Source organism: Polistes canadensis, unplaced genomic scaffold (assembly GCF_001313835.1).
Source record: "Polistes canadensis isolate GaletaPanama2010 unplaced genomic scaffold, ASM131383v1 scaffold_91, whole genome shotgun sequence".
NCBI lineage: Eukaryota > Metazoa > Arthropoda > Insecta > Hymenoptera > Vespidae > Polistes > Polistes canadensis.
The window spans coordinates 491460-505968 of NW_014569638.1; the positions used below are offsets into that span (position 1 = coordinate 491460).

At 29.3% G+C, this 14509-nt stretch overlaps 1 protein-coding gene across 2 annotated transcripts in view; it reads right to left on the reverse strand.

The window, feature by feature from the left end:
* Window positions 1-12019, reverse strand: part of LOC106787085 (bestrophin homolog 15) — a 73984-nt gene extending 61965 nt beyond the window's left edge. Inside the window, exon 1 of one of the 2 annotated variants that reach the window (XM_014749135.1) lies at window positions 11386-12019. In XM_014749135.1, coding sequence (XP_014604621.1) covers window positions 11386-11456 — 71 coding nt within the window. In that variant the 5' untranslated portion in view covers window positions 11457-12019. The remainder of the gene's footprint in view (window positions 1-11385) is intronic. The other variant, XM_014749136.1, reaches the window with a different exon arrangement.
* Between the last annotated feature and the right edge of the window lie 2490 nt (window positions 12020-14509).

Consider the following 14509-nt stretch of genomic DNA (forward strand, 5'->3'; position numbering starts at 1 on the left):
TTTGTTTGATATTCATACATTTACTCGCGGAAGTATATCAATAGTATTCTTCCTATTTTCTAATTCTAAAGGAATTTTAACTGTATTTCTTCGTGAATTTCGAGGGGAACGATACAATAATTAGGATTGTTTAAACTAAAATACATTTGTCTTAACAAAATAGAATACTCGAGCATTCTATAGAATCCACGTTTCCCCACATTAATCGTAACATATACATAATATACATAAGCATATATTTTTTATTATATGAACTATTTTTTATTCGATCGATAAGAGTAAACCCTAGCTGGTATAAGATATATTCAAATCTAATTCTCTTTAACGCCTAACTTCATTCTTCCGTTCCATTGTACGCACGCAAAGACACTTTCAAACTATTTCTGCACTCTTTTAAAAATTTGATATTAAAAAACATTGATTTAATAAAATAATAATCGTACTCTTATAATAAAAAATTTCATGTCTAATGTATGCGATTGTTCACGTAAAATAAAGTATAATAATTTCCAAGAAAGAAATTACAACGTATCTTTACCTCGATTGAAATAATTACTCCTTAATTAAACATGATTAATTCACAAAGATAACAGATAATGCTTAAACCAAAAAACACCCGTCAACTTTTCAACGATTTTTTCTCTCTCTTAGAAATTCTTCAAATAACCACTTCTTCTCTATCTATCATCCCAATTAAAAACTAACACCAGCCCTCGTACCAAAAAGGTATCGATGGCATATTGATGGGTGTCCAAGTATCTTGGGGTTTTCCTTCACCTTTTATCGAAGATACGATCATCAAGGTAACAAATTGTAATTGATTCCTCGCTGAAAGCAAGATAATACCAATACAGTCAACAAGGCCACGAAGCAACAAAACATTGCATAACAAATACCAGTCACGCTTCACGGAGTGATGCTCATCGTTTGCCCTTACCGATTCTCTCAAATGTTTCTCCACTTCCGTGAATGAATCTTCGATCAATACAATCTACCGATACTCATAAATTGTGTTCTTTTCTTCAAATTTATTACGTAATTTATCCAAAGTTAAACTAATATCCGGAAATAGGCTCAAGTATTTAACATTTTACTACGATATACAAAGTACGTTTACTTACAAATATAGACGTTCCTTTTGAAACTTCATTCCTTAGAAATATGTTTATATTAAGTTGAACAAAAAAAGAAAAACATCTACCCAAGCTACGTATTTACCTTTAAGATCAATCGAAATATTACAGTTAATGCTCACCCATTAAATAGTGTGTATGTATGCGGGTCAACGTGCCGGCTTACGTTGATACGAATGACCGAGAAACAGGTAAATATTTTATAAACCGTGATACCAAGATTTCTTACCAGAGTTAAGTATCTCCAATCGAATGGAATACTAACGAACGCGATTTATCTTAAAATCTATTAGATCTCATTCGAGATGATTTTTCTCCACAATTGGAAACATTCAAACGCTTGTTTGCTGAACATTATTTAATGTTCTTGTCGGCAGTTATATTTTTTTCTTTTTAGAAAGGAAGCAACTATCGTAGATCTCTATATCAGTGATATTATACGTTAAAACGGAGAAATAAATTAAAAGATTTATTATTTGTGTATCTCCCGAGGTTGATTTGTATCTAAGAATCTTTTTTTCCTTTTGATTTTCTTACGAGCGATTAAATTCATTTCCGAAAGTAATGAGCATTTTATTTATTTTTATTTATTTTATTATAAAACTAATATGCAATTATGTACAAATTACTGGTCCTAAAAATAGTAAGAATGAAAACATAAAAATAATAGAAAGAAATAAAAAGTTGAACAGGGGAAAAATTTAGGAAGGAGAAAGGTGCGGTTGTGGATCCTTTAGCAAATAATAATAATAATAGGAATTTAGTAATGATAAGGACTATGATAGTGATAGAAGTAATGATAGTAATATATTTCTAGGGAGAGGTGAAGTGAAACGATAAACTCAGTCACGCGTTTGCTCCAATTACTGTAGAGCATAAATTACCGTGAGATATAACTTTGCAATCCTTTAAAATAAATCTACAAATAGAGGATACATTATAATATCAAAAATTTCATTTTTTTTTAAATGTTTTAAACAGAACTTTTATTTGCGGTGTCCGAGATGCAATAGTTTCGATATATCTAAATTTCTAAATATTTTTTTATATTGACGTCTTTATGTCTTATTCAAATTTAAAAAAAAAGTCAATTTTTTGCTTAATTAGAAAACATTAAAAAATTATGTTTATAAGCTATTAGAAATATTATTATTAGCATTGCTAAATTAAAATTTATAATAAAATATTGACAAATTATATTTATACAAAATTTTCATATACAATGATTATTTATTTTAAAAAATATTAACAAAGTAAATAAAAGTAATTAAAAACTACATCAATAATTGAAACAAACAAAAATGTATACTATCAGAACATTGTCTTATAGCTTAATATTTTTTTTTAATACATAAAAAAACATACTCCACGTCCTTTAACGAGGTAAAACATAAAGTGTATCGAAAAAGAAAAAATTTAATAAAAATATACAAACAGTATGTGTGTAACGATACCGTAAACAAGTTTTACGCGGAATGAAGATAATTAAAAAATCTAGATCGTTTTTCGTCTCGGATTAAGAAACAAGACGAAACGTAAGTGAGTGTACGAGGCAAGAAAAAAAGAACGTCCTCGAGTTTGCTTACGGATTATTAAAACGGATGCTGAAATTTTCTCAATGTCGAATGGCAAAAAGGTGTGTACAATCGATTTCACATTTTATTCAGTGAATTATCGGAACTCGAATGTTCGTCACACATCACACGATCGTTTGATAAAACTTGGCCGTCTTTATAGCGGGTATAGTACCTATTTACTTCAAAGAGAATGCAACATGCAACCGACCCTGTACTGTGTCCTTTAATCCGGCTACGTGAGATTTTTTCAACTTCAATCAAAGATCTCAAGAAAGTCTATATTCCATATCACAAAAACTTACATTTTTCTTATCATAATCGCGTTTATATCGATTATTGACATAAATCTGATTGAAGAACAAATTAATAGAATAAATATGTATTATTGATATTCTTTAAAAAAAGCGAATATTTTATTCAATCTAATAGATTTCTAAGATCTTGCATATTCGCTAGAAAAAAATTTCTATTTGATATCTAAATTCTATCTATTTTGCACTTTTAATTCATCTTTATATCTTGGAATTTGACTTACGAAAGAATTAATTAAAATTAAATTAATTTAAAGCAAAACCTATATCTGTTGTATTGTACTGTAATAAATGCACGTACAGAGTGAGGTTTCCCAAAGTTACCTATATTTATTAACTGAATAAATTAACTTTAACTTAATATGTAGAAAAAGACCGTTATATCTTGGAAACTTCCGATCAATAGTTAATTACCGTCTGGTAAAATCCTGTTTTCCAGCGGTAACTTGATCCTAAGCTCAATGTCTGAACTCAATGATCAACATGGACTATGTAAAAAAGTAAACATACGCACTCTATCGAATGCGAAAAAAAAAAATATAAGAAGATAGAAATAAAGATAAAAAGATAAAGATAAATAAGAATAAATCAGACAAAACAGACATGCAAATATATATAAATAATAATAATTATAAATAATTAAATAAAAACTTCGACCACAAAGCGGACGTTCTACAAAAAAGAAATACGCCTATTACGATCGATCAATCGTCGTCGGAATGNATAATTAAATAAAAATATATAAATAATTATTATTGTTACTACAGTAGTATATTATCCTTTGTTAATCGTTAATATCATATTTAAACGAAAGCTGAATCGCAATTTTGGAAAAATTGCAGTAAAAAACATGGATTTTTCATTATACTAAATAACGTTTATATGAAACGTTTATGTATAAAAATATATACAATTTTATTACTATTATATATTTGTGCCCATGATTATGAAAGTGGTCTCAGTCAAAATTAAAAAAAAAAAAGTTTATCAGTTATTTCAAACCACACTATTTTAAACTAAATTAATTCAATGTAATTTTCACGATATTGTCAAAAATGAACCGTTAGATAGTGTTTGTTATTTCAATATTATATAGAATTCATTTAGTGTTCAAATGTAATCCTTTAAATATCTCGAAACAAGAGATATATGACTTAGACCACTTTCATAATTATGGGCACATTTAGAGTTTAATAAACTTCATTTTAAATTTGAAAAAAGATTTGTTAGGATGTTGCATTTAAATAGGAAGAAACTTTCGCCTTAACCCGATATAAATTAAAATTTATCAATTTGATAAATTTTTTTAATAATTATATTTTTATATTTGACAAATATTATAATTTCTTGTTTACAAATAAAACATGCAAATTAACGATTGTCACGTAGCGAAGATCACACAGTGGACACTGGTTGGGTAAGTTGCGTGTTTCTAGGCGAGTCGATAAGAACGTAGCGGCACTCGAGTTTCAAAAAATGCATTTGTACGAATGCATTACGTTCGTACGAACGCACGCTCGTATGCACGTATGCACACGCGCTCAAGAAACGAGTAAGTTAAACGACGATATGTGTGCCACCTTATCGAAGCGCATCGCAGTGCAGTCTTCCACCATTGGGTCTCTCATTGTTATTCGTAGTGGTGCAAAAACGATACTAACTGTGCGCGATTTTTGAACATGAGTGAGGCTCGTAAAAAAGGCGAGGCTACCGACAACTAAATTTGTGAAACTGATCGTTTGTTCGTTTTTTGAAGAAGATGGTAATGGAATCGAATTGTTCGCGATCGATCGATCGATCGATACCATGTGACCCTGTTTAAGTAATTGGAATAACGATAAGATTCTATCTGAACGTGCACTTTGAATAAACTTCCTAATAATATTAAGTTCACACACACACACACACAATCAATACTAAGTTCTAATCTGTCATATTTAAAATAAAATTTTACCGCAGTTTTATAAAATATATCCTAAGGATTAAAAATAAAAATCCAATAAAAAAACAAAAATTTATTGAAAATAGCAATAAATGTAAACAAGATGAAAACTACGATCTAGACATCAAATCAATATAGTATTAAATTTTATCAAGCGATTATGTGATTAGTAAAACTTAAAACCATACTGACTTTCACGCCAAGGAGGCTAAAACGCCTCGTTATTTCATGTAATATCTAGTTTCTTTGCATAAAAACATCGTTTCTTTTCTTAAAAAGTTATCAATCATTCTTTTTTTTTTTGTTAAATCACAACACTGTGTTACTAATCGGTTATAATAATTATTTCCAGCGTTACAAAAAACCATAAGAGTTTCCAATGTATTCGGTATAAATATAATATGAAATGAATAAATAAAATTGAAAAAAAAATAATATTGAAACAGTTGTAATCCCATCTTATCGAAAATATATTTGTCGCTTAAATAAATAAATAAATAATCCGATCTAATCATCCGTAAAATCAGAAAATAATATCAATCGTTAATTATTAACTCCATAACGAATTGGCAAGATGTTAAAGAATTTCTGCTTGCAAATTCCATTACGGTAGTAGTTACTTGCGAGAAACTTCCTAAGATTATTTTCTATTTCTGGATAGGCGTATCGTATTTATAGATCGTTCTGGATTCTCCCTAGGTATTTATAGAAGCGTTTATCGTAATCCTTCTATTTTTGTTCTTATAGTAAAATATTTTCGCGATGGAAGCGGATAGGAAAGCTGGTTCGTTCCAGCTGGTGCATCGCTTCGTAACTATGGAAAAACTGGAAAAGAGTATAAAGAAATAAAAAGACAAAGTTGCGTGCCGGCTTCATCTTATGTGTCGTTAGAAAAGAGTAAAACGATTTCTTCCTGTATTAATGAGAGAACCATCGAAGGCAAACACGAACATCCTACACTTTTCGATATTACCAACAGTATTTATGCATTATCTTCGTTTTATTTTCTTTAAACTCGTAGTGACGAACAAACATATATATTCTACACGTATATATTCTACACGTATATATGTATAATAGTACAAATAATCACTAATAGGAGCCAAGATCCGATAAGAGAACACGTCAAAGGTTCTTTTTTTTATCGATTTAACACCGATATTTCATTGGGGAATTTGGTTATAAATGGACATATAAACAAGTATCGTGAAACGCATAATTTGAATGTTTCCGTAGTTGTACAAGCGTAGGTTGATTTTATATCTATCGTGTTGTGCGTAGGTCAAAACATGGCACAGAGTAATTAAGGAAAATCGAGCTATGGAATAACCCAATACATATGTGAGTATAATAAAAAGAAAAAGATGATATTAAAAATAATCGAATGAACGTTAGAATAACGGTAGTGATTATCTTTAGAACTACGAAGAGTAAACAAAATACGTCGTTCGTTAAATTAATATGTTTCAATCTATGAGACGCTAAAATATATCTGGTGCCAGAGATAGGAAAGTAATTAATTTATTAGAAATTTCTAGTAAATTGTCGTAGAATTTTCTTTAGAGTTCGTTAGAATACCACAGTAACAGGTGTGTATTTAGACACACAACATATGTTAGTACTAGAATTATTAAAGCTAATTAAAATAATTAGTCGGTAAAGTAAGTCTCAAATTATTTCGCTTTTTTTCTTTTCGAAATAGAAATATATCGGCAAAATATTATATTATATATACCTATATATACATTTATGAAATAATTTTTTGTTTATTCTGATTTGATATTTGGTAAGAAAGGATTTAAATCCTTAACAAAAGGGTTAATTTGATAATGTAAATAGCAAAAGGGTAAATTGATAGTGTAAAACCTATATTACAAGTCGATGAAGATGTACATCTTGTGGGAATTTGTGGTAAGAGAGATATTAGAGATATTTTCTATTTCTAGACATTACGGTATATTTATAGAGCAAGTATATCAACAGTGGTTAGAAGCTCTCGTTTTGCCAGCAAACGCGTACATACATTAGTTGTGGTATAACGTACATAAGAAAGCGAGATCTCTTACGTGAAAGCTGTTAAGGCTATTTCGATGGATCCGTTCGTTCTTTAGACGACTTGCTCGCTAAAGAGAAACTGTGATCGGAGAAGATCTCATGCTGCCACTGCCACCACAGTTGTCGACGGTCCACGTCTAAAGGTCGTGAAAATGTCAACAAACGAGCTCCGACAAGGACGTTTGAATCGGTTGCAATCGGTGGAGCAAGAGTAAGATGCGTTTTTCACGATTTAGTTGGCATACCGATGAATATAAATATTTTTAATAATCATCTATCATTACTTTATAGGTCCCTTCTTTTATTTACTTTTATTGATTTATTAAAGTTATCTTGTGTATCCAATATTAACTTTCAATTGACAAGTATTAGAAAACTGGTTTCAAGTGACATAAGGAAAATACTTTATGAATTATGTCATAAATATCAGAAAATACGCTATTTCATTAGCATGCGATGTTAGGCTTGTGTTTTATATCAAAATTTGTATAATTTCTTCAAAGTGGAATATAAAATACAAATTTTGTGGATTCATTTAAAATTGTTTATCCAGGCTAATAGAGCCTAATAGGCTAATAAATGGTATTTAAATATTAAAAGTATTACCATCGCTCAAATGGTTGCTTACAAATTTTTATATTTGACCCAATGATAATTACAATTATAAATATTATTTTATTCTTATTAAAATATAATATTATTTTATTATTAAAAAATTATATTATAATATGTTTATTTAATTGTCTTATTTTTGTTACTAAACCTCGTAAAAAATTTACAATAATTCCCATTATAAAAAATATAATCTTATATTAAAAATCGTTTGACTGGATACGGTATAAATAGATTTACATAAACTCGGCAAATTTATTATTAAAAAGCGACATATGTTCTTCAAGACTAAGAAACAACAAATTTTTCTTATTTGTTTCTAAACAAAAATCTCCTAAAGACATTATTATTTTTGTCTGATGATGTTCGATGATGATGTCAGACCAAATCGGTAATGTTAAACAAGAGTTACCATCGTTCTCTCTTTCCTTGTCTTTCTCTCTTTCTTTTTATACATAGAGTGTCTAAAAAAAAATTCATTTTATTAAATTTATATAATTTATAATTTTTTAAAATACACAGTTACAAAAGAGAGAGAGAAAAAAACGAAAAATCAACACTAATTTATTAATGGAATCACATATATTGTCTTTCGTTTCAAGATATTAAGATTTTTATCAATAAATATATATATTGTTAAAATATGAGTCCACAAAAAAGACATTGCAATTATCAAATGTTCATAAAAAAATTTTTATTTTGATGCAACAACTTTTGAGACTCTCTTTTTTTTCTAAAATTTTATTAATAATTAAAATTTATATTTTTAAAATATAAATATTTATAATTAATTTTTAAATTCTACCTCTTTTATACAAAAGTTATATCTATATATACGAAAGTTAGATCAAATATGGTCTCTTAAAGAAAAATTGTAGAATAAAATTATTTAATAAAATTAAATTAAATGAATAAAATTTTCTTTACTCGGTAAAACTACTTTTAAAATATCCTGTAGATAATTTTGTATCTTTCTAACGCCAAACCTTTCGTCATTCTCTGTATACTTATACCTATCGGAACCGGTCGAGCGACCGTTCCTTTATAACAATAATATTTGTTACAATAAAATATAAATTTTATTTTTGTTTATTTTTTGTTTATTTCTTTATTTAATAATAATTCACAAGATTGTATTATATTTTAGGAGAAATACGTATAACGTAATCACTCATAAAAACATTTGTCAACATTCTCGAATTCTGTTTAATCAAGTGTTTTCGAACAGACAATCGATATCGTTTCTCAGAATATTTCAATACCGAACAAATCGATCTCTTGGAGCGTTTCTTTCAATGTTACAAACCTAATCTCGACGTCATTATACTAATCCTTAGAAGAGTCTTCTAAGAAACTATTGTATAATATTTTATTCTTATTCGCATAATTTCTGAAAGTTCTATATGTTCGATGGATGTTCTTGAGACAAGCATCAATGTCTCCGATTCTTGAAAACGATTATATAAGAAAGAGACAGTTACTTTTGCAGTAGAATTATATTGTACGAGTATTCGAAGAATATTTAAAATATTTCACTCATTAGAATATACTTTAAATTTACTTATGAATATTTATCGTCACTTTTAAAAATATCGTAAAATTTAATAAGATATGATAAATAATGCAACCAAATTTTTATTGACAGGTATTCTGATTAAATTAAAATAATCAATTTTTTGCTGGTCTAGATGATTAAAAGGAAACCATTTTTAAACAATAATAAATAACTTATCCTTCGATAATAAATTATTTTTTAATTTAATTATTTCTATTAACATTTACATTTAGGTAACAATATCTCAATTATTATAAAAATTTATAATAATTGAATGTAATTATATATACCAAATTTGAATGCAAAATTTCAATTCCAAATAAAAATCTGATCATTCATACAATTTTTGGATCTATATATATTTAACAACAACACACACTGAAAATACATGTTTTGAAATGAGAAACATAATATTGTAATTTTAAGAATAAAACAAATAATAATTGTTTATTTAATTTCATGCTCATATATTTTCAATATATTTTCTATACAAAATAACATCATAATTATATACAAACATTATAACATGGTCGTTCAGGTAATATCACAATTATTGTTGAAACAATTTTTCAACTACGAATGGGAAATACTCGAGACGTAATTCAGTGGAACCACAATACTACGAATTAAGCGTGTATTCAGTTATGGTTAAAATCGATTTATGAGCGACCTTTTTTTCCTCGAAACATTGATCGTATTATAAACATCCGTTGACCGAGCATCATTTTTGGGTTAGCAAGTTTTAACATGTATCTCATTTCCTGCTTTACAACTTTATTTTCGAATACTCAAAATTCAAATTACTAAGAATTTAAAATTTCGTGTTTGAAATCAAAACTCCATTGGATCGATTGAGAATTTATTCTTTAGAACATTATTCCAGGATTCATTTTCTTTTATTTTTCTTCTTTTTTTGTATTAAAGTATACTCAAACGATTGAACAGAATGGTAGATCGAATCGAAAGTCAAATGTTGCACAATGATCTACAGGTCGCAATATCGCAATGTCTTCGTCTTACATAGCACAGCAACAACTATGCATACCGTCTGGAAGTTGGTGCTCCAATTTCCTGGACCAGTTCCACACCAAACTTCTCGATAATCCGGTTACAAAGCTCGCTTGCTTTCTTACTATCGTATGTAGAGAAAACCTAATGTTGTAACGATTTCAAATGTTGTCCTATTAAAATATACATTCTTATTGAACTATTTCAATGTTTATAGCATATGAAGTCATTTACAAAAATTGGAAATTTCTTGTGATGCTATTGTATCGTTTTTCAATCTATAAACAGCAATCCAAATATTTGATCATGAAATAATAATTACTGTTTTATTATCAAAACAATAAAAGTATTAAATTTATAAGAGATATCAAGAAATTTATCTAGAAGAATATTTTTACGGATATTTTCAATACTAATAAATAGTAACTCCAGTATATACCCTAGTTTCTTAGAAATTGTATATTAAAAAACAATTAGGCTGCGATAACATAATAAGAAAAACAAATTATTTTAAACTGTTGTGTACTCATCAATTTTACAAAACTGATCTGCACGCTGCATATATGTAAATCCTATGATTCTTGTAATCTATTTCTTTTTTTAAATCGAACTTGACAAAAGCATAAACTCGATTAGAGCGTTTTCCACGAAGGAAAACTTATGATTCTTAATATTTTCTATTCTAACAATTATCTAATCGTTCAGAAGAAATTTTGGACTTTGACCTGATTGCAAAATACAATTCAAACTTTGACAAGGTAATTCGAAGAACGACGGACAGACGGTCACATATAAAAGAGTTCCACTAGTGTTCTCTATACACTGGCGGTATCAATGTTTGTCGGAAACTAGCATTACATTTCTAGATCAAGGACTCCGATTGCTGCGCCTCGCCGATATGGAAGAGTCGCGAAACACTCGCAAAAAAAAAAGAAAAAAAAAAGAAAAAAGACACTTCGAAGTTAGGTAATTAGGCTTATTTAGGAGCGTTCTATTATTTTTCTTTCTAAAGAAAATAAAAGAAGAATTAAAGATTCTTCCAACTGTTGCTAAGGCGCCGAACTTAAACGATTCTTTTTATATCATATAATTAACGAGCAGTGACACCGTTCACCGACGATGAAAGATTATAGAAAGCGGAAATAAAAAAAAAATGTTGAATTAAAAAAGAAAATAGAGGAAAGTGACTTACTTGACCAGGATCCTCCAGAAGCAGCCAAAGCTGGAGCCGTTTGGCACTTCGCTCGCGTACGATATAGTCATTTCCTGCCTGACCGGTCGAACTCTTCTCTTCCTTCCTTCTTTTCTTCCTTTCCTCTTTCCTTTCTTCTTTTCTTTTTTTTGATATAAAACTTCTACTTTCTTTATTTATTTAATACTCTTATTTTTAAAACGCAACTTTCCTTATTTCCTTCACTTCCTTCTCCTTCTCCTCCTCCTCCTCCGCCCACCGCTTCCTTTCCTCTCCTACGTTTTCGTCTTCCTCGCGTAGACCGATCCCTCGCACCGTGTCGCTGATGTTTCCGGTGGAAAAACTGCACACTCGCGCACATGCGGCCCGCGCGGGCCCCGTTTACAACCTTTGCCCTTTATTTCGAATTATTTCTTTTTTTTTTTATTTCTTTTTTCTCTATTTTTTTCTTCTTATTATTATTATCTATACCTAGTAGAACAAATTGCTCGTTTATTAGAAACAAAGATAAAATAAACTATTGAGCAAATGTTTATCCAATTGTCTCTCTGCCGCGCTCGGATTACCCATCCGGCAGTTGAGTTGAGGCACGATTGGAAGAGACCAGCTGACAGGGCGGACCGACTGTCTACTGACTGAGCCCCACTGACGGACGACAGAAGTCATCCGGAGAACGGGGCCCGATTCTGCCACCTCTACCTGGCCCGAACAGTAACGGATATAGTTCACTTTAATACCCTGGTCTTTCATTTCCATTTGTATATAATCACAGTTTTTTGTTTTTCTTTATTTTTCTTTTCTTATCCATCAAATTAATAATCGAATGATAATTTTTATTCCATCATTCAATTGTCTTAGTAATTTTTTCTACAATTATCTTCTTTAAAGAAAGTACTTTTCCAAATTACTGTTTGTTTATCGAATCATAGGGAAACGAAGATAATTATTTGAAAAATCTAAGATTATTGTTTATTTGAAACGATGACAACGCGTTTTCCGATCGTCGAGAGAGAAAGCCCAGAAAGTCGTTGGCCCCAAAGAGAGATTCAATCGATTGAAAGATGTGAAGATGGAAAAGTATTTCTAGATTCGCGCTTGTCCTTTCGATAAAGTCTCTCGCAACAATAAATAAGTATTTTACATTACGTCATGCTTATCATGCGTAAATGCATACTGCATATATGCTCGTTTACAAAAATGTTAACTTTTAAAGTGGAACATTGAATCGTTTCAAATTTTATTTACAATGAAAAATTCCCATTATTTCCTGATATTATTATTATTATTATGGATTAACAAAGGCTCTAGATGATCTTAATCGAGAGTCGTAAAGATTTCCTAAATATTAACTGTCGAAAATAAAAATAAAATAATCTGGAATGTTCATGTCGCTTGAATTATTTGTCGCCGTCGAATTGGCTTATCTTTCGTAAGAAAAATATTATTCGAGAGTATCTTGGGGGGGGGGGGGAGTTTGCGAAAATATTGGCCTCATGCAAGTAAAAGCATATATTTTTGTTTATCGTGTATATCTATATACATACATGTTATTACATACATATGTAATATATAAAGGGTGTCCTAAAAGTCGCTCTACTGAGTGAGCTGAAAAGTAAAATTTCCTTTTAACAATTCTGGAATTGGAAGATTCATATCTTGAAATAAAACAACAAAATATTGTAATTCCATGAGGTTAACCAACAAATCTTTGCGGTATAGCCGTTTATTTACTTAGAAAGAAAACCGCATAAACTTATTACTTAACCTAATATTAATAAAAGTCGATAATAATGTCTTTTTTTTCGGACAAAGCAACTTTTGGGATACCTAATATATATATAATTAAATAATCGTACAATAAAAATATATGACATGTAGGCAGATGAGAATTGATATACTCTGACGCGAAAGTACTTTTCACATATGATTTACGAGTTAAATTCTTTTTTGGATTGCAAAGGCATGTCTGGTATCCTAAATGGATCTTTATTGAGCAGAAGTAGAACACTCGAATTCGTATCATTCGCAGAGATATACTTAAACGATGTCTCTCGAAGTTATTATTGTACGCTACACTTACTTGAATTTTATTAAGAAAATTTTAAAAATTGTTAAAAAAAAAACATATGTGAAAAAAGAATTGATGACACTCAGAACTGTTATTGAATTATTTCGAAATATTTGAATTTATTTTAATTCATTGTAAGTATATCATATAGAACCGATTGATGAGTACGGCCCTGTTTTTACCTTCTAGCCAAGTATACATGTATACATGGTGTTGGAGTGGAGTGGAATATTTCCGAGCGACATCTGACGACTAATGAGCAAAGCTTTCTCTCACCTTGCAGTGGCCTAGCCTGCGGCACATGGTCCTTAGTGTCGTGGTACGACCTTCCTATACCATCCAACGGTCACCTTTCACCTTCTCCTGCATTCTCTTTTTACTTAATAAACTTCCAAGTAGAAGAAAGAACTTCTACGTGGTAATTCTTGGACGTATTTAACGTAGACGTTATTTTCGTTCGATAGAGAATTACAACCGTCCATCTTTTATTTTAATACTGATAATGATTTTAAATATAACAATGTGTTTAACTCATTCGTATTATAAGAAAGAATGAAACATTAGGCCTTTGTGACCTTTACTTTGCTTCATAAGTATGATAGTGACAAGAAAAAGTTAGCTAATGATGCAAATAAGTTAAAAAAGATTTAAAAGAAATATGTAAAATAGAAGGTCTTAAAATACTATTTAATCTCGTTGACATCAGATCTTTCATTTATAATTTAAAAAGATTTCGATTAGGATTGAAGTTTTTATTATGCTTCTAAGAACGATCATATAAAAATTAAAAAATTACGGTATATGTCATTTATTTCTAACATAAGTTCTTTTTCTGGAAAAAACCGTCGCTATCTTACTTTTACCGTGTTCCTTGAGTTTAGACGAGATCATGCTGCAAGTTCTATGAATTACGAGATCAAGAAATAATTCATATATTTTTATTAAATTCATAACTAATATTAATTTGCTTGAATAAGTAATTTTAAAATTTCTAGTAGTTTATATTTAAATGAATATAAAAGTAATGTTTTCTGTTGCGAATATTAAATATTTTGT